The sequence below is a fragment of the Bos taurus genome, chromosome 2, assembly GCF_002263795.3.
Source record: "Bos taurus isolate L1 Dominette 01449 registration number 42190680 breed Hereford chromosome 2, ARS-UCD2.0, whole genome shotgun sequence".
NCBI classification, from domain to species: domain Eukaryota; kingdom Metazoa; phylum Chordata; class Mammalia; order Artiodactyla; family Bovidae; genus Bos; species Bos taurus.
The window spans coordinates 16,856,133-16,876,379 of NC_037329.1; the positions used below are offsets into that span (position 1 = coordinate 16,856,133).

Below are 20,247 nucleotides of genomic sequence, written 5' to 3' on the forward strand. Positions count from 1 at the left end.
TTATGGTTTTCTCTAGTCTAATTAGTTATAATGCCCTCTGAATACCTAGGTAGTAACATGAGACCTGTGTGATCATCTTTGTTGGCTGATAAGCTCTTACACCACTGTGGGTTGTAGTGAACTGAGAATTATCTCCCCAGAATGAGGTACGTTTATATCCCTTGCTCATTCATGTTTTCCTAAACTTAACTTTGTTCTTTTAGAAATTCTTGATGAAGGAGATAGTGACTCAAACACAGACCAAGATGCTGGAAGTAGTGAAGAGGAGGAGGAAGAAGAGGAGGAAGAGGGAGAAGAAGATGAAGAAGGTAAAAGTGTAGCTGCAAATAAAATTGTAAAATATACTCCCAGAATAATCTAATGTGATCCTCTAAACAGTGATTCTTTATCTGTGGAGTATTGGGAGAGATGCTGCTGTTACTAGTGGTAAAAGCAAGGACTCATAAACATCCTATGAGTCACAAGATTGCCCCTCACAGCAAAGTATTATCCAGCCCAAAATACCAGCATTGGCAAGGTTGAAAGAGCCTGCTTTAAAAGTATGAAACAAGGAAATTCATTTTTTAATACCAGCATAATTTAAATTTGATGTTTTATGACTTTGATTATGAACTATGAAAAAGGTGCATTCATGTTGAGTACATGTGATTTATGTTACTATGGCGTGAATGTGACAGATGCGAGTGACTAGATATTTGCTCTTCATTTTGGAAAAATAGGTTGGGGAAGCCAAAAGCTATATTTGTACAGAAGCAGGCATGATGTCCTTCCTTTTCAGCTTTGATGATATTATTTCATAGGAAAATAAGCTCAGAACTTTACTTTGGTTAAGTCTCCATTAAAACACCAGAATATATATACACTGGTCACTATTTGCTTATGTTACATTTTTGATGTCCAGAGCCATGTTAGGCATTACTGACAGAAAATATTAAAAGTATAACTTTCCCTTTTAGGGCATAATATATTTTAGTTCTGTCTTAGAGTATAGTAGATCTTCTACAGCGTAATTTATAAAAATATGTTTAATTTTTTCCAGTGTCTTTTTCATTTAAAATGTCTCCTAACCAAGTTAACATTTAACTATAGAATTTGTCTTATGTGAAAATACAGTTCAAATAAAAACTATTAAATGTTTATAAAGTTTTCATGCATTAGATAAGATAAAACTTTAACAAATATTCATATTTGTATTGGACCCATCCAACCTGTCATAATGATCTAATGTTCTCTGAACATTTCTATCCATAATTTATAGTTCTTCCAAATCAAGATAATTGTTTATAAACATAGAAATAATGTTTTCCCTAAAAACAGCTTAAGTGTGGCCTTTTATCGTGTCTAAATGAGCAGGTAACCCAGAAACAAAAATAGTTTTCTTGGTTTGGCTCTGGACTCCTTTGAGCTGACAAAAAAACTTATTAAAATACTCTGCTGCTGCTGCTAAGTCGCTTCAGTCGTGTCCGACTCTGTGCGACCCCATAGACAGCAGCCCACCAGGCTCCCCCGTCCCTGGGATTCTCCAGGCAAGAACACTGGAGTGGGTTGCCATTTCCTTCTCCAATGCATGAAAGGAAAAGTGAAAGTGAAGTTGCTTAGTCATGTCTGACTCTTAGCGACCCCATGGACTGCAGCCTACCAGGCTCCTCCGTCCATGCGATTTTCCAGGCGAGAGTACTGGAGTGGGGTGCCATTGCCTTCTCCAATTAAAATACTCTAAGATATGGCAAAAGACTAGAAATAGTTATGTTGAATTCTATAAATATCAATACTAACTTACACTATAGAAGAGAATATTAAACTCATAAATTCTAAAAAGATTATGAAAACATTACTATAAAGGGATACATTTTCAGTTCTTCATTTATTTTTATAGTTTTATAATTTTGTTATGTTTAATTTCAGGACAAAAGGTGACTATTCATGACAAAACTGAAATTAATCTAGTCTCATTTCGTCGTACCATTTATCTCGCTATTCAATCAAGGTAAGATACAGTAGCTCAGTTGATCCTAATTTTTGACAGGGGATGGGCAAGAAGATGGGATTGTTAGAATCTGGTGACAGAAAACTGGATACTGTTGCAGGGATTCTCCAACTGCTTGCCTCTCCTCCACCATCCCAAGTCCCAGAGTGTAGATTTCTACTGTTTTTAGGAATCTACAGGAGCAATTTGTCTTTACTTTTAACTGTTTCCTAATTAAAATTTTTTTAAGTTATGTCATTTAGTATAATTAAATATTACTAACAATCTGAAAACATTTCTGTATTACAGAGTTCGCACAGTATTGTGTAGTGGAAGTTTAATGTTTTATTTTTTTCTAATTTGCTTTCTAACTCTGGCTCTAAGCAGAGAACCTCTTGTGATATTTGGACACTGATTTGTTGTGCAGATGGAAATGAATGTGAATGGAGGTAGGAAGTAGACTTAGGAAGGTTTTAAGGACTCTGAAGTAATATTAAGCAAGAACTGCTATGATGTCATGAAAACAACCTTTTCCCTTTGAAGGCTGTGAGGTTAGTTTTAAAGAGAAATAAATGAAAATATTAAATGCTGAGTACATCTGTTTTCAGTGGGAATCAACCTACTGATTTAGTGGGCACCATGTTTTTATTTTACAGTGGAGAAGGAATATTTTCCCTGTTTTGTTTTGTTACTAAGTTTTTTATATTTCCATTTACTATGATGTAATAGCAAAAATGATTCATAAGTAGGAGTCATCTTGTTTTCAGTCTGTCTGAAAAGTTTTTGGCTTAGATTCATCTTCAAAAAGAGAAATGTTAAACAGCAAAACGTTAGTTAGAAATTTTTTTGCTTTACCCTTATGTGTTTCTTGGCCTTTCACATGAAAGAAAAAAACTAATATTTTCTTATACAAACTTAAAAGTGGATAATGAGAAATTTTTGTTATAAGTAGCTATTCTTAGAGTTTTAGAGTTTGACCTTTTGTTTGTCCTTTTTAAAGAAATTCAATGCTGATCAGTTGTAAAGAGCAGATTCATTGTTTTAATTTTGCTGTTAACATTAACTTTGAAGAGTCACAGTGGAGCTCTTTGCATGATTATTATAAAGAAACTTTATTTTTTAGGTGATCTAACCTTGATAATAATAACCTCTGAATCACACAAAAATGTTAGAAAAACTAAAACACTAGACAAGTGACCGACACTGAAATAAGTTCTACCAATTCTAGTAATAGTACAATAAATACTGTCTTATATGTTATTTGTCAAATGTTCTCAGTCCCTAAATGCCTAGTAAAAATAATTTTAGGAAGTAAAGACAACTTTGATAAAAAGGTATTTAAAGGACATGGTTGGGAGACTCAGGTAATGGGATTATAAAACATAAAAATGTTACCAAACAAATATTCTAGATGCATAAGTAATATTGTTGGTCATTAAAACAGCTAAAGTGGTTTATTTTTTTTAAAGCAACAGTACTCAGTAGTAATGATGATTTCAATTAGATACACAGAAAGATTTTTGGTGGAAATTTAAATTGGTGCATTCCTTTTGGAAAGCCTTTTGGTAGCATGAATCAGTGGCTTAGTTTGATTGCCATTTGACCCTTCTTTTTCATTATATTTCTTAAAGAAATACATATTGGCAGAGAATTATACAGAGCATTATTCAGTGCAAAAGAGAGAGAAAAATCGTATTGCTCAATATGAATAATCAAAGTGTTTTCATGTTTAATGCCACTATTAAAAATTAGGTTAATGGAGAATTACTGGGCAAGTGGTCTGATTTAATGTTAGTTGGGGATAATAATACAGAATATATGGCATCATGCTGATAGCATTATCTTAATTGTATAAGTATGTGTGCAGGTTCTAGAAATAATACACTAACATATCAAAAGTGATTATTTTGAGAGGAGGTTAGATTATTTATATAAACTGTTCACTTTTGGAAATCTTGTGAACAAAACCAAGTTCTGGTGACTGAACTCTTTGGGGATTTTATTTTTTAAATTTTCTTTCCTTTTATACTTGTTGACTGACCTAACCAATACTCTGATCTTTTTACTGTTCTGGCTCCTTAAACAGTCTTCTTTTATTTATGCAAACATTGAACTACATAGTTAACTTTGCTATTGAAAGTTGGACATTCCGGGTTGTTCTTGGTTTTAAGTGATGTTCCAGTCTGATGTTGTATTACTGGAGTAATGTCCTTAACAATTTGAAGTTTCTTAATTGGAGACATCAACAAACCATTGAAAACTGGCATTATATAAAATCTATTTTCTTTACCCTTCCCTCAGTCACTGTTAATTCTAGAATATGTTTGGTTTAAAATAGCAAGCAAAGTTAATAATTTCTTTAATATTTACATTTAGTGCAACTTCAAAACAATTATGGTAGGGAGTCACCAAATACTTTTCAAATAAAACAAGAACAAGGAAAATACTGTCATACTTTCTCTTTGATTCTTCACTTATTAGACAAAAGGAAAGTTGTAAAAATTTTCCATGAACTACTTGACTTGTTTTTCAGAAATTATAGGATTTTTTTCCCAAATACTGTTTTTTAAAAAATAAAAACTAGAAAATGTCACATTTTTTAAAATACTTTTTGGTATTGCTGTATTATTGAAGTTCATCAACTACGGTTAGCTATTTTAATCTTAGTTCTAGTTATTATTTAATATGACATGTTATGAAAGCTCTTTCTTGATAGATTTTTTTTCTTTTTTTTTTTAATTCCATTCTACAATCCTGAATTATTACCCTTTTGTGCTTGTGAAACCCAATAAGTAATAGAAGCTGAGGATTACTGATGAACTATAAAACTAAATTCATTATCATTATTTTTCAGTGGGTGATTATTTTATATTGCTGTTATCAAAAGATACTGGCATTATTCCTGAATCAAATTCACACTGAGTTTGATAATTCTCTAAGCAAAGCATATTGAAGATATTTTTCATGCAATTTATATGAATGTTGTACAAAAACAAATTATTTTCTTTGTAAATGATTTTAGTTATTTATTATTTTATAATAACTTTTTATATAGTGTAAAAGCCCTATGTTTGGGTATGAATCAAGATAACTTGTAAGTGTGGTGATTAAGCTCTGGATGTCATGCTGGGCTCTTGAAACATCTTTTACCTCTTCCTAACTTGGATCAGGGAGAAATGGAAATATTTAGCAGTATAAAAGATTTGTCTGCTTTCCATGTCTATGAATTTGTACATTCTGGACTTTTTATATAAATGGAACTATGCTATATGTGGTCTTTATGTCTGACTTCTTTCACTTAGCATCAGTCAAGGTCCCCCATGTGATAGTATGTATCAGTACTTAATTCTTTGTAGAGTTAAAAACCTTATCTTTTTTATATATACAATATAGTAATATGAAAATATAGAAGAAAATTTTTAGACAATTATTAGGGTAAGATTCTTATATATGAAAGAGTGCTACAACTTAAATATGCTGCTATTTTTAACCTAACTATTGTGACCATTTTATCTCTACAGTTTAGATTTTGAAGAATGTGCTCACAAGTTGCTAAAAATGGAGTTTCCTGAGAGTCAAACAGTAAGTTAGTACTTTTTTTCTATTAGGAAATATATATATATATATGTTATAAAATATATATATGTATGTTATAAAAATGTTTAAGATAGTTAATAGGTTTCATGAAATGAATCAGTAACTCAGTGCTTCATATACACTGCTCATTGCAGTGATTTAAATGAACTGCTTGTTTGAGCTGTGAGAAAAGGAGGAAGTTTCTCTGAACCACCACACTTTACATAGGTTTCTGAGTGGTTGCCTATAAATCAAATTGTGCCTTAAATACAATAGGAAGTTTGTTCTTTAGTGAAGTACCTGGTCCATCTACTTTATGCACTAAAGCATTCTTTTGTCATAGAAGCAAAGGTCACCATACTTGTTGTTACATTACTTGAATTGGATATAGAAGAACCTGTTCCATTTTTTTTCATTCATTAATTCATTTAACAAAACGTATTCAGCATATATAGAGAAGGAAATGGCAACCCACTGTGTATTCTTGCCTAGGAAATCCCATTGACAGAGTCTGAGCCTGGTGGGCTACAATCCATGGGGTCGCAAAGAGTCGGACAGGACTTAGCAACTGAGCACATTCAACATATACTATATGTCAGGCTTTCTGTAAGGTGTCAGGGATTCAGCTATCCATAAAGTACATTTTAGCCCCCTCTTAGCCCATGGGACTCATAGCCTTATAACTCAGTACATACACTTAACTGTTCAAAATATCATGGAACCCTAATACCAAGGGTAATAAAGGTTAGATTGAAAAGATTATCTTAGTTTTTGTTTTTTTTTTCCTAATTCTTTCCTTATGTATATTGCTCCCTGCCCATCTATATTTTGGATGCTTGAAATTTGAAGCAAAGGCTTTTAGGGTTTGGTTTTTCACATCTTGATTTACATGTAGTAGACTCAGCACAGGTCCAGAGTGAATGTATCAGCTCTAATAGGCTGTTTGATTTCTGGTTCTAAAAGATCGTGACTGTCTGAACTAAGTTAACATTACATGGAAGTCCTTTGACTTAAGGCCTTAAATATGTTCTGTTACAGGGATTGGCATACTGTGGCACAGGCCCACTGCCCATTTTTGTTAATAAAGTTTTATTGGAGTGCAGCCTTACCCATTGGTTGGTGTATTGTGTGTGATTGATTTTGCCCTATAGCAGCAGAATTGGCTAGTTGCAGCAGAGAATATACGGCCACTAACAGCCTGAAATATTTGCTGTCTGGTCTTTTCCGGAAAAAGCGTCCCAATCCTTGTTTAAGAATGTAGATTAGTTCTTGAAATGCCATGGTATGGAATTTTGAGACGAGATTATTTTTTGCAAATTAAAAAATTTATTTTTTCCCTCTTAAAATTTATTTATTGATATACTAATAATAGTGTCCTTATATGTATTATGGGTATACTTGATGTATTGTCATTAGAAGGGAATAAATTAGTGAATTAACCTTTAAAATTATCAGTGAAACTAAAGTTGTGGTATGATCTTGTCACGTTATTTGCTGAATATAATTGTTATTAAAAATGTTATTAATGTGGAGGATAGTTGTTCTAGAACTTAACTTCACTGTTTTTTTCTTGAAACCACAGACCAGAATATTTATTTTTCCCTCATATCTGAAGGATTATTTGCTAGATAAGATCATTCTTGCTAGAAATTTTTTTTTTTTTTACTTCATGTCGAATATGGCTTTTCACTGTCTTCTGGCCTGTAGCATTTGTGCTGAGAACTTCAACATACTTTGATAACATTTGGAAGACCATCTTAGTGCGTCTCTTTTCATGCACTCAAAAGAATCTCCTAAAATCACTATGATATTTAATTAAAATATTAAAACATTTAATTATTTTATGCCACAGGGAATAACTCTTATAATTGCATTTAGTCTCAGAGAGAAACTCATTTGTTTTGCAGGTTGTGCTGACTTTATTAGCAATGCTATCAGCGTATTACCATGTTATATTGCTTAAAACCTGATTAAGTGTTACGTTATTGTAAGATACAGTGTTGGTAGAAGTTGAAAATGCATTTTAATATATTGAATTAGTGTTGTGTGGCAGAACTCAGAAAAGGTTATTTAGGTTTTTTTGGTACTATATTAAATTTTGACAAAGTACATCTCTTCAGAACTTAAACATATATAAACATTTTAATTGAGGCAACTTGTGACTAACCTTTAAAAAAAATAATAATCTAGCAGTATAATTACATCTAAAAATAACCTTATATTGTAAAGAGAAGCCTTTCATTAGATAGTTTTATAAGTAGATTATCAGCTTCTCGAATAATACTGCCCAATAGAACATTTTGCATTGATGAAAATATTCATATTCTTCCCTTTTTAGTACAGTGGCCACTATACTGGTCACATGTGGCTTCTGAGTATTTAAAATGTGATGTATGACTAAGAAACTAAAATTTGAATTTTACATAATGTTGACTAATTTTAATTTAAATGGCTATGTATTGCTGGCCACCACATTGGCCAGCACAGTTGTAAAGTGTTCCATGCCTCTTCAGGGTCCCCCTTCCTTCTTGCTCATGGATCAGTCAGTTCAGTTCAATTGAGTCACTCAGTAGTCTCCAACTCTTTGCGACACCGTGGATTGCAGCGTGCCAGGCTTCCTGGTCCATCACCAACTCCCGGAGCTTGCTCAAACTCATGTCCATCATGTCGGTGATGCCATTCAACCATCTAATCCTCTGTTGTCCCCTTCTCCTCCTGCCTTCAGTCTTTCCCAGCATCAGGGTCTTTCTCCAAAGAGTCAGTTCTTTGCATCAGGTGGCCAAAGTATTGGAGTTTCAGCTTAAGCATCAGTCCTTGCATTGAATATTCAGGACTGATTTCCTTCAGGACTGACTCGTTGGATCTCCTTGCAGTCCAAGGGACTCTCAAGAGTCTTCTCCCATACCATAGTTCAAAAGCATCAGTTCTTCAGCACTCAGCTTTCTTTATAGTTCAACTCTCACATCCATACATGACTACTGGAAAAACCATAGCTTCAACTAGATGGACCTTTGTCGGAAAAGTAATGTCTCTGCTTTTTAATATGCTGTCTAGGTTGATCATAGCTTTTCTTCCAAGGAGCAAGCGTCTTTTAATTTCATGGCTGCAGTCACTGTCTGCAGTGATTTTGGAGCCCAAGAAAATGAAGTCTGTCACTGTTCCCATTGTTTCCCCATTTATTTCCCATGAAGTGATGGGACCAGATGCCATGATCTTCGTTTTCTGAATGTTGAGTTTTAAGCCAACTTTTTCACTCTCGTCTTTCACTTTCATCAAGAGGCTCTTTAGTTCATCGATTTCACCATAAGGGTGGTGCCATCTGGATGTCATCTGGATAGTGTAATCTGGTGGTGCACATGGAGATTTCCAGTAAATGCATATTGACCTAATTTTTAAAAATATAATAATTACATATTAATAGATTGTATCTCATTTTATCAGAGGACAAAAATGTCAGAATTCCTAATTGAAGTATAAAGGTAAAAAATAAAAGTGAACTGAAAGAGTATATAGTATATTTTATAGGCTTGCTTTCTGTTTATAGAACACAAATACATTACAGTTAATGTATTTATAAAAAGTTACTTTTAAACTTTCTGATAAGAAATGTTTTGTAGAAAAAGATCTTTAGTCAGTTTAGCAGTACTCAAAGTTAGGGTTTGGGTTATTCTCTTTTTCACTTTGTCTCCATTGATTTGTCCATATTTCCTGAGTTTCTTCATCTATGAGATTGCTGTAATTGATACATATTTCATTAGGGTTATTTCAGGAATTAAATAATATTTATTCATTATAAGTAATTTGTGATGTTGGTATTTCCTGATCTTGGATTAACTCTTGCATTTCGTAGTTCAACAGAATTTTCACAAAGGAGTTTTCAAGACACAAAAATAAGTGCTTGGACAGTGTGTGGAAAGAGCAGTTATGGAATGATTCCATCTATTTATTTAGATTCACCTGTGGACAGATCTATATGCGTAACATTTATTTTGAAGTGTGGCTAAAAATCTTAGCCACAAAGGTCTTTTTTGTTGTTGTTCTTTTAAATATATTTTCTTATCAACAAGGCGGTCATTATGTTAGCATTGACGTTGTGCCTATTTTATCCTCTGTAAAGATTCACCATGTTTTGCCTTTTCCATATTAACAAAATATATTCTTGATAACTCGGTTTAAATGTTGTATTGGTGGTCTGTATTTAAAAGATTTCTGTATAGAATCTTTTAGAATGTGATATATTTAGTTTCTTTTTGTTGATGTATCTGTTTCCTTTACTAGGTTTTCTTGAAGTGGCTCATACTTATATGAGTTTAGAATTTTTTAAGCAGTCTGATTAGCATAAATGACATGGAATTTCTGTTAGCCAAACAGAAGACTTTAAAGAACTATAGTCTTGACATAGATTGAATTTTTTGTTTTGTCTTCATAACTCAACTTCACAAAGTTTTATGTTTTTAAAACCTTATTTAAAAATTCAGGCTATCTTTGTCATACTGATAAATTATCACACAGCATGGATTCATTGTGTTTTGAATCATTAATGTACTTTTTTTCCAAACAGAAAGAACTCTGCAACATGATACTTGATTGCTGTGCCCAACAAAGAACATATGAGAAATTTTTTGGCTTATTAGCTGGGGTGAGTTCCGACCTCATTTTTCATGTTGGATTTTGATGAAATCACAAGGGTAATTCTGAACATGAGTATTGTGAATTAATGGGTCTGCTTTGTTGCCTCGTCTAATATACTAACATATCTTTGCTGAAAACAAATCGTTCTTTCCTTCCACAGTTTTTCCCCATCTCTGTAGCTTCCTCCCTTCCCACTTCCTGTTTGTAGTTCTTTGATATTACATATCATTCTTCCAGAACTTTGAGGCATTCCACATGCTTTGTAATAGTTTCCCAAAGAGAACAATTAAATGCTGTCTTTTCAAAATTTCACAGCAGTTTCTGGTCAAGTACATGTTCAGGCAACATAAATAAAGCATGAGCTAAAATAATTTTTTGAATCCAAACTTAACCCATGGAGAAGTATATTTATTTATCTTATATAAATGTGTGTATCTGTGGTCAGCCATGTGTATAGCTTTGTTTTAGCATATAAATCCCAGGTAGATAGGAGTGGTATAAATTAACTTCTTTTTTAAGCATCCCATTATACAACAAAGAAGATTGATATTATATACAAATATTTATTAACTTTTGATTGAATAAAATTAGGATTTAATATGGTGTTGACATTTTTATTTTTAATTTATTAGCGGTTTTGCATGCTAAAAAAAGAATACATGGAATCCTTTGAAAGTATATTCAAAGAACAATATGATACCATCCATCGCTTGGAAACAAACAAATTGAGAAATGTTGCTAAGATGTTTGCTCACCTTTTATACACTGATTCACTTCCATGGAGCGTAAGTAGATGAGTCAATATTTGTACTTCTTTCCTAATCCCCTGTTATTCCGAAATAAATATTATTAAGTATAACATAGCCATACTTTTCCAATGTAGGCAGTGTACTTTAAAATGACATGTGGAGCAAACATCTACTATAATGGCACTCTTTGAGGTTATATTCATGTAACGTGGGATCAAAAAACTAACAGTGTTTGAATGTAAGAAATAACATTTTGAATGATATTAATAGTCTAAACGTTACAATGCTTTTTGAAGGCGATACCTAGGAATGTTTTCAGAAAAAACATAGTTTTTTATCTTATCCGTGAGCATTCATGTGTGTGCATGCTCCGATCCATGTACGGCAGAGTTTGGTGGCACATGATCCTTTGAGTTACTGCCTGTTTCCTGATGGAGTAACTGTCAGAAGTTCCTCTGGTAAGGGCAAGAGAGAAATGACTGTTCTGGCAGGATGTATTTTTCTTAGACAACACTGAAGTTGGATAAGTGTTTGGGAGGAGTTCCTGTAGTCATAGAACAGGGAAAGATACTCTCGATGGGGAAATGTACACTGGGTTGGAATTTGAACTGCATTCCCTAAGCTGCCACTTAATTGTACAACTGCTGTTCATTCAACACCATTTGTTTAGTCACCAACTCTGTGCCCAGAAAGAGACACTGGGCTTCCAAAATGAATTATATATGGTCCCTGCTTTCAAGGAGTTAAATACCGTATAACAGAAGAGGTAAGATGCCCATGGTAGTAATACAGAATAAAAGTGGTAGATTAGGCTGAAGGAATTGAAAAATTCGAAAGAAATTATATCCAAGAAGAAAGAGGATCATATTGTAGAATACCACAGCCCAATGGTAGAATGAAACAACATTGTTGAGCTTATAAACGTTGGACACATTTTGTAATACTTTAAGTACTAAGTGTGTCCTAACCCTGCAGGCTATTAAACTTTTTTTACTTTGTTTTTTTCTTCCTTCTCTGGGAAAATGAAACGGAAGTTTTAAAACAATTGAAATAGTAAGCTTCTGGAACACATGATCCATTAAAAACTGGAGGTTGCTTTTACTTTTTTTCACCCTAAAGTATCTCTCTATGAGCTTCAGTTTTGAAGCCCTAGTCTTACTATTCAGAACAAGCCATCATTCTTGGTCTTTACCCTTCTCACGTACTGTATGCACTGGACATACAATGTGATAACATCCGTCCAGATAACTAGGTTTTAGGAGCTAGTAATCTTAGCATTATATGCTAAAGCCAATATTCCTCCCTGCTATAAAAAGCACAGTACTCAGGAAAGAGAATGAACTTTACTTCTGTAGCATCTTAACATTTTGAAAATTTGTATAGAAAAGCAGTCTTAAACTTTCCCAGGTACTATCAGCGTAATGGAAGATATTTATAGATAATTCTTATTGAAGATAACAAATTATAATTTCAGGGGACACTGAAAGTTAGAGATATTGGTCACTGTGTCTTACCATTTGAATACCAAAATAATAATGTCTTTTTTTAATTCTCATTTTCAGGTTCTTGAATGTATAAAACTGAGTGAAGAAACCACTACGTCATCCAGTAGAATTTTTGTGAAAATATTTTTCCAAGAACTGTGTGAATACATGGGTCTTCCTAAACTTAATGCAAGATTAAAGGATGAGTAAGTTTATTATTAAATTTTAAATTAAGCACTTTTTATTCTTACTTTTATTCTCCTACTTTAGCAACCCTAAGTCTACTCTTAGTTGTAAAAATAAGTCCTTAGGACATTCTGTCACTACTCTGACTCTCATGTTCTGTGTGACAGGGGACAACATGAAACTTTTAATGGTCATTTAGTTCAAGTAGAGAAAATGCAGATTTCATGCCTCTTTTAATTTAGTTAGAACATGCAAAATTATTTTTCCATACTGATTGGAATTTTCCAGTAATGAGTATTTGTAGTTTTATTTCATTTTTACCCTAAGGTTGAGGCTTAGAATGATAATGTTTTATTATCAGTGGATAATTGTAAACATATACTGGTGAAGGTCAGTCCTATAAGTCATATAATTGTTTAGATTATTATGCTGAACTCAGGCTTTGTTCCAGGACTACTTTGTAATCCCTATCCCAGCTCTCTTTCTTGGCAGGTATTCAGATTGCCCATTACCACTTACATTGACTTCTACTCCATTCATACTCCTGAAATCCTTTCAAAGTTTTCTCAGTGATCATCTGCCAAATCCCCCAGTCCTGTACAGTCCTCATGCCTCTTGACCTCTTGGTCTCACTTACACTATTGACCACTTGCTCACTGACACCTTACTTTATTCTCATTCTGCCTTGCTCCTGCCAGTCTCTCTTCTTTGGCCTGCCTCGCTTATGTTCGCCAGAGGTCTGTCCTGAATTCTACATGCTCTTGGCCAATCCATTTGCTTCTCTTAGCTTCATATACTTACTTACTGGTCCTTGTCTACTTGCCAGGCTCTGGGACTCCTTCTCCAGCAAGATGTATTCTGGCCACTCAAACATTGCACAGCTTATTAAACATAATAGTAAGCTGATTCATGCTCCCTTACCTCTGTTTCCAGAGCTGGGAATTCCTTCTCTTGTTCTGTCCAGGAAACTCTTAATCATTCTTCTTATATTGTTACCTTTTCCTATGAAAGATGGTTTTTCCTAACTCTGCTGCTTAGTCCACTGAGTGTGTCACTCAAAACCACGTGATATTGCTGTTTTTCTATTTGTTCCCCTTCTGAGAAACAGCGATTCCATAGTCTTCACCCTTGATTTCTCTTGACTTTTCCCCTTCCGCGTGCCTTGCACAGTACTGTGTAGACATGCGTGTGTGTGTGTACAACAGAAGAGGGCTTTTTTTTTTTTTACTTTTCTGTACATACACTCAAATATAAATACACATATGTATCCATAGATTTATATGTGTTATATACGTATATCTATTCTGACTATATATGAAAGTTTTTTTTAAAAAACCTCCTCTCATATAATTATAGAAATCAATTTAATTTCTTTATTTTGTGCCGCACCTCGTGACTTGCGTGATCTTAGTTCCGCTATCAGGAATGAACCGGGGCCCCTGGCAGTGAAAGCACTGAGTCCTAACCAGTGGACCGTCAGGGGAATTTCTGGAAGTCAATTTTAGTGAACTGTCACTTGCCCCTACTCATGTCATTAGATAGCATGCAGCCTGACCTAATCGGCGATTTTTAAACCACTTACTTATATTTCATTTACTAATTTAATGTATAGAAATTCTGAAAAATGTATGAGGATTTTGCCTTTTTATCTCCAAGCATTCTGTTCTCTTTTGTTCATTTTCTTTTTCAGAACTCTACAGCCATTCTTTGAAGGATTATTACCCCGAGATAACCCAAGAAACACTCGATTTGCCATCAACTTCTTTACTTCTATTGGTCTTGGAGGTTTAACGTAAGCATTATTATCAGAGTTTATTCAACTTACTTATCTCAAACTTACCTCACAGTTCCTTCGAGGCAGAATCTAACAGTGGGTTATGTTTTTAATTAGGGATGAACTGCGTGAGCATCTCAAAAATACACCAAAGGTCATTGTGGCACAAAAACCAGATGTTGAGCCAGATAAATCCTCCTCCTCTTCAAGCTCTTCCGAGTCCTCCTCCTCAGAGTCTGACTCCTCTGCCTCTGATTCAGACAGCAGTGACAGCAGTTCAGAGTCTTCTAGTGAAGAAAGCGATTCTTCATCCACCAGTAGTCAGAGCTCAGCCTCAGGTACTGAAAGTCATTTATAATTGATCGTGCTCTTTTCTAACAAGTATGTTGCTGGTGCTGTTTACAAGGGAAGAGAAAATTTGATTGCTTATTTATTTTAGAGTTCACTTGTTTAAAAGCCACAATTAATAATATAAATGATCATCTATCACTGTTGCAGTCTATACTGAATTCAATATTTATAATGTTAGGATTATCTTTTGGAATCCTTTTCATCAAAATGAAGATACTCCGTTGGCAAATATTTGTCTGAGTGCTGACTGAAATGCCTTTCGTAATATCTGTCATCTGCTTTGCAGGAGCTTTCCTGATGGTTGTATTTTAAAGAAATTTTAATTTTTTTAGTATTAACAGTGAAGCCCTTATGTTAGTAATTGACACATACCACATATTCAGTGCATGTCTTATAAATGAACAGCTGTGTAAATTTTCATAAACCATATCCATGTAGCCAGGACCCAGAACAAGAGCAGTCAGTACCCCAGAAGCCTTCCCTTGTTCTCTCCCCTGCTTAGTACCACTCCTCCCATCCATTGGCTCATGGCAACTCCTGTTCTGATTTGCAATTCTCTAAATTAGTTTTGCCTGTTTTTAACTTTGGAATTATGTATTATGAACTCCTTTATGTCTGGTTTATCTTTCAACTTTATGTTTGTCAGATGCAGCCATACTATGGCATTTAGTTATTTTTCATTCATTCTCATTGCTGTATAGTTTTTCAGTATGTACAAGTGTTTCATAGTATATTTAACATTTATCCTTTTTACTCAATGGAAATTTAAATTTATAAATAGTGTTTCCATGAATGCTATGATACACATCTTTTGGTGACATATGTGCGTATGTGTATACACATTTCTGTTGGATATGTTCCTAGAGGTGGAATCCCTGGTTTGTAGGGTGTGTGTAGATACTGCTGAACAGCTTTCCAAGTGGTTATTCCAGTTTACACTCCCACCAGCCATGGATGGGGCTTCCCCAGTGGCTCAGCAGTAAAGAATTTGCATGCAGTGCAGGAGCTGCAGAAGAGGTGGGTCTGATCCCTGGTTTGGGAGGATCCCCTGGAGGAGGACATGGCAACCCACTCCAGGATTCTTGCCTGGAGAATGCCATGGACAGAGGAGCCTGGCAGGCTACAGTCCATAGGGTCACAAAGACTTGGACATGATTGAAGCAACTTAACATCCAGGCAGCCATGTGTGAGAGTTGCAATAGCTCCCATCTTCACTAATGTTTTAACCATCATTTTCATTTTAGCCATTTTGGTGGGTATGTGGTGGTATTGCATTGTGATTTTAATTTGCATTTCCTTGATCACTAGTGAGGCTGAGCATCATTTTGTGTATTATTGGCCATTTGAATCTTTTCTTTTTGTTAAGTGGCTGTTCTAAGCTTTTTGCCTCCCCCTACCCTTTTTAAATTATGTTGTCTTTTCTGTTTATTTATAAGTGCATTTATGTATTTTGGATATGTCTCTTTTGTCACATGTATATATTGCAAATAACTAGCCCTGTTCCTGTCTCTTAAGCCCTGTGAGGCAACCAGAGCTCTGCTGGTTTCTTCCCTCGGCAGCAGCCCTGAATCAGCAGATGCTTGCAGGAAGAAGGTGACATCAGCTCACTTCTCTGTGGTTCTGCCTTCTCTTGAATCTTGGCCCTTCTAATCCTCCTTTTGTTTTTGCCAGCTCACTGGTGTCTTCTTTACTTTTTATTTTAAAATAATTTTGACTTATAAGAAGGTTACAAAAATAGTACAGAGAATTTCCATATAGCTTTCACCCAACTTTCCCTAATGTTAGTAGTATCTTCCATAATTATAGTTTAGTTATCAAAATCAGGAAATTAACATTGGGAAAAGTCTGAATTTCACCAGTTTTTCCACTGATGTCCCTTTTCTTGTTCCAGGATCCTTATTGGCCTTTAATTGTATTTCTCTTTAGCCTTCTATATAACCCATGATAGCTTCTCTCAGGCTTTCGTTGGTTTGAATGGCTTTGACCCTTTTTAAGTCCTTTGGTCACTTACTGTGCACAGTCTCACTCAGTGTGAATATCTGTCTGATGTTTTCTCATGATTAGAAGGAGATTATTCATTTTTGGCCAGGATACCATAGAGATGATGTGTTATTCTTACTGTGCCTTACTGAGATGTTGATAATATTGATATGTCTTATAGGTGATACTAACTTGAATCGCTTGGTTATGGTGATATCTGCTGTATTTTTCATGGAAACTGTTTTTCTCTATAAATTACTGTTATAGGAAGATAATTCAGTACGATGCAGATCTCTTTCTCCTCTTTTAGTCTTCTATTTTTGCGCCCATCTTTGGATCTTATCTGCAACACTTGTTACTATAATGTTTGCCAAATGGTGGTTTTTCTATTTGTCTCTGTTTTTCTGCATTTAATAATGAAATTTCTCTTGTAAGAAAGAGTTGTGCCCCCTGCATTTATTTATTAATCGTGTTACATATATCAGTGTAGACTCACGGATATTTATCTTATTCTGTGAGTTAAAGTCCAGTGCCGTCATTTATTTTCTTGTTCATATCATTTCAGCTTTGGCAATTAGAAGTTCCTTCAAGTTGACTTCTGTGTTCTTTTGACACACACCCATCCTTTTTTTCTTGAGCGCTTACTTCCTTATAGCATCTCAAGTTGTTTTAGATCTTTAATGCCATTAAATAGCAGATTTTAAGCTTTTATCGGGCATTTCTAGTTGTTTTCAGCAACATTACTAGTCTTTCACAATCTTCTTCATCTTCCTTGGAAGAGGAAGTGCTGTAGTAAAGTATTTTTTCAAATATGCCATTTTCTAAAAAGGTCTATGTTGTTTTCCCCAGGGCCAACTCTGCTTTCTTTCACCATAGTATCTTAATTTAAATAAGAGAGAGTCTGATTGCCCAAAATGCATGTCATTTCTTGTTTTTTTAGTGTGTATTTCAGAGACGCAGCACTTGTCCTCACAGCCTTATTAGTAGGTTAGTCAGGCTAGTCTTTACACACTTGTTTCTCTTCAGAGTGTTTTACATACTATGTGGCATCCAGAATTAGGGGACTCGGTGATTTATATTGTTAGAGCAAGACTCCATTTACTCACAGGAAGTTTTATTCTTAAGTTGAAATATACTAACATTGTTCATTTACCATTCACCTCTAAAGAATTTGTTATTTCATGGTATCTGTTTTGAGAACAGATGATAACACAGCATGAACTGCTGCAGTAAGGAAGCTTGCTGATTCAAAATTAATTTGCCTCATCATACAATTTCAGTAGAGAGCTTTCAGTTTTATTAATAACATATTAAATAGCATAAAAGCAATATGAACATATACCAAATTAGAAAATTGTAAAGCAAACACCAGAGAGGAAAATGCATATTACTGTAGGGCTCAGGTTTTGGTGTCAAGAAGCACCAGGGGTGGGATACAGAGGGTCAGAGAGAGGCTTTGATTCTGCACAGAGCCAGATGGTTTCTGCTTGGGTAGCTGTAGTTCAGCTGAACTGCTTGATAGGAACCAGAGAAACTGGTCCTTTGTGGCAAACCAGGACCCATGGTTTGCCACGGGTAGGCATTTGGCAGGAGAAATAGACGCTGGTACATTTGAGTGGAGGTAGGACAAAGATAGGCAACTTTCCACCTTTGACAGAAATTGTGGTCTTCTCAGTACTTTTGATATGTACCCAAAGCAGATAACACAAAGTGGCTAAATGTGTTTTATAGCTTAAAATGGGTAAGATATTTCATTTTAATTAATACTTATATTTGTGGACAAACCAATAAAAGAAAAGTTTCAAAGCCTTGGAAGAGTTTTCTTAGCAATCAAGCCTTTGTGGCTCTCATAAAGCCTATGCTTAGATTCCATCATAGCTTCTCTTTGCATAGTTACTACTTCTCTGGTAGCAGGACTGTTATTTTTGTAGGCAGAGGTTTGTATTTGAAAAATATGTATTCCTGTTTTTACACAAACCCAGTCATCCCATTCAACCCACCTTTTAGGAAATGATGTTGCTGGCATGTAGGATCATTGTATTTTAATTACGTATCATATCTGACATTATATTTCATATGACATAATGCATATGGGCTGAAATTTATGTTTTGGATAAAATTTGTAAGTGCAAATGTACCACTTTAGTCACATCATTAAAACTTTTACATTTCCTATATACCTTATTTAAAACATTTGTTTAAGGATCAAAGCAGTTACTTCAGTAACTAATGTATTATATTGTATATTCTTAAAAATTATATTTTTTGTATACTGTTCTGTCATCAGATTTTGCATTCAGTTAATTTGATTCTTCTTCCAGTTTGTCTGAATTAGTAAACAAACCTATAATGTATAAATAAATATGATTTTTTTTCAATTGTGAAATTAAGATTAAAATATAAGCTAACTAACTATATTTCATTTTACACATGCAGCTAAAAATGTAAGAAAGAAGGGGCATGGGAACCACAGAAGTAAAGAAGTAGATAAATTGATCAGGAAACAAGAAATAAATGACAGAAAACAAGAAGAAAGGAGGCCAGAGCATCGGCACCAGGAGACAAGGACTGAGAGAGAAAGGAGGTCAGAGAAACCCAGAGAGAGAGACTCAAGAGGCTCTGGAACAACATACACTTCAGACAGAGGGATTCCTTCTGCGAGAAACAGCTGCAGCAGAGCTGTGCATGACCGAGACCAAGAAGCACGCGTGGATTTGGCACGTAATCATGGAGATCCCGAAAAGAAAAGGGAGAGGAGAAATTCTTTCTCTGAAAATGAGCACAGACATCGAAACAGGGACAGTGAGAATTTTAGAAGGAGGGATAGATCCAAGTCAAGAGAAAAAAATAAAAAACATTCAGGTTCTAGAAGCGAGGACGATAGGTATCAGAACGGTGCTGAGAGGCAATGGGAAAAACCTAGCCGATACTCTGAACAATCCGGAGAATCAAAGAAAAGTCAGGACCGGCGAAGAGAAAAGTCTCCAACAAAGCAAAAAAAATAATTCTGCAAAATCACAGAAACTGAACATGCCTTATATTCAGTTGCAACAAAGTATTTTTTACATCGATTGACAAACTTTGTAGAGAATTATTGTATAAAGTACTGGTTTGTATTTGTACATTTAAAAATGTTTTCATTTTAATATGTTTTATAATTGATACGTCTCAAGGCCTTCTACAAAAAATTATTTGAGAAGTTTCACCAGAGAGGGTTATAATTCTTGCCTATATTTTGTTAATAAAACAATCAAATGCTCATTGAATTGATGATTTTTTTATCAACAATTTTTTTTTCTGATAATGTTTCTAATTGTTTATTGAATTATTATAATGAATTGTTAGTGACTTTTTATTTGTAACTGAAGACCAAAATAGATGAACCTTTTTAAGGTTTTTGCTTTGTTAATGAGATACTATAAACTTTTCTTAGGAGTCTTGCTTTTTTTAAAGTAGAGGAATTATTTTATTTTATGTCTTTAACAAAATATGTATGTATAATTTTTTTTCAGAAGTGTTTCAGTGAAGCTAGGTGTGTGTTAGTCTTTA

General features: G+C 34.3%; 1 protein-coding gene across 3 annotated transcripts in view; it reads left to right on the forward strand.

The window, feature by feature from the left end:
- Positions 1 to 19,964, forward strand: part of CWC22 (CWC22 spliceosome associated protein homolog) — a 62,238-nt gene extending 42,274 nt beyond the window's left edge. For all 3 annotated transcript variants that reach the window (XM_059877876.1, XM_005202288.5, XM_002685271.7), the window contains exons 12-20: positions 204 to 308; positions 1,906 to 1,987; positions 5,488 to 5,548; positions 10,104 to 10,181; positions 10,807 to 10,959; positions 12,486 to 12,613; positions 14,284 to 14,385; positions 14,485 to 14,705; positions 19,135 to 19,964. In XM_059877876.1, coding sequence (XP_059733859.1) covers positions 204 to 308; positions 1,906 to 1,987; positions 5,488 to 5,548; positions 10,104 to 10,181; positions 10,807 to 10,959; positions 12,486 to 12,613; positions 14,284 to 14,385; positions 14,485 to 14,705; positions 19,135 to 19,703 — 1,499 coding nt within the window. In that variant the 3' untranslated portion in view covers positions 19,704 to 19,964. The remainder of the gene's footprint in view (positions 1 to 203; positions 309 to 1,905; positions 1,988 to 5,487; positions 5,549 to 10,103; positions 10,182 to 10,806; positions 10,960 to 12,485; positions 12,614 to 14,283; positions 14,386 to 14,484; positions 14,706 to 19,134) is intronic.
- Positions 19,965 to 20,247: the final 283 nt, after the last annotated feature.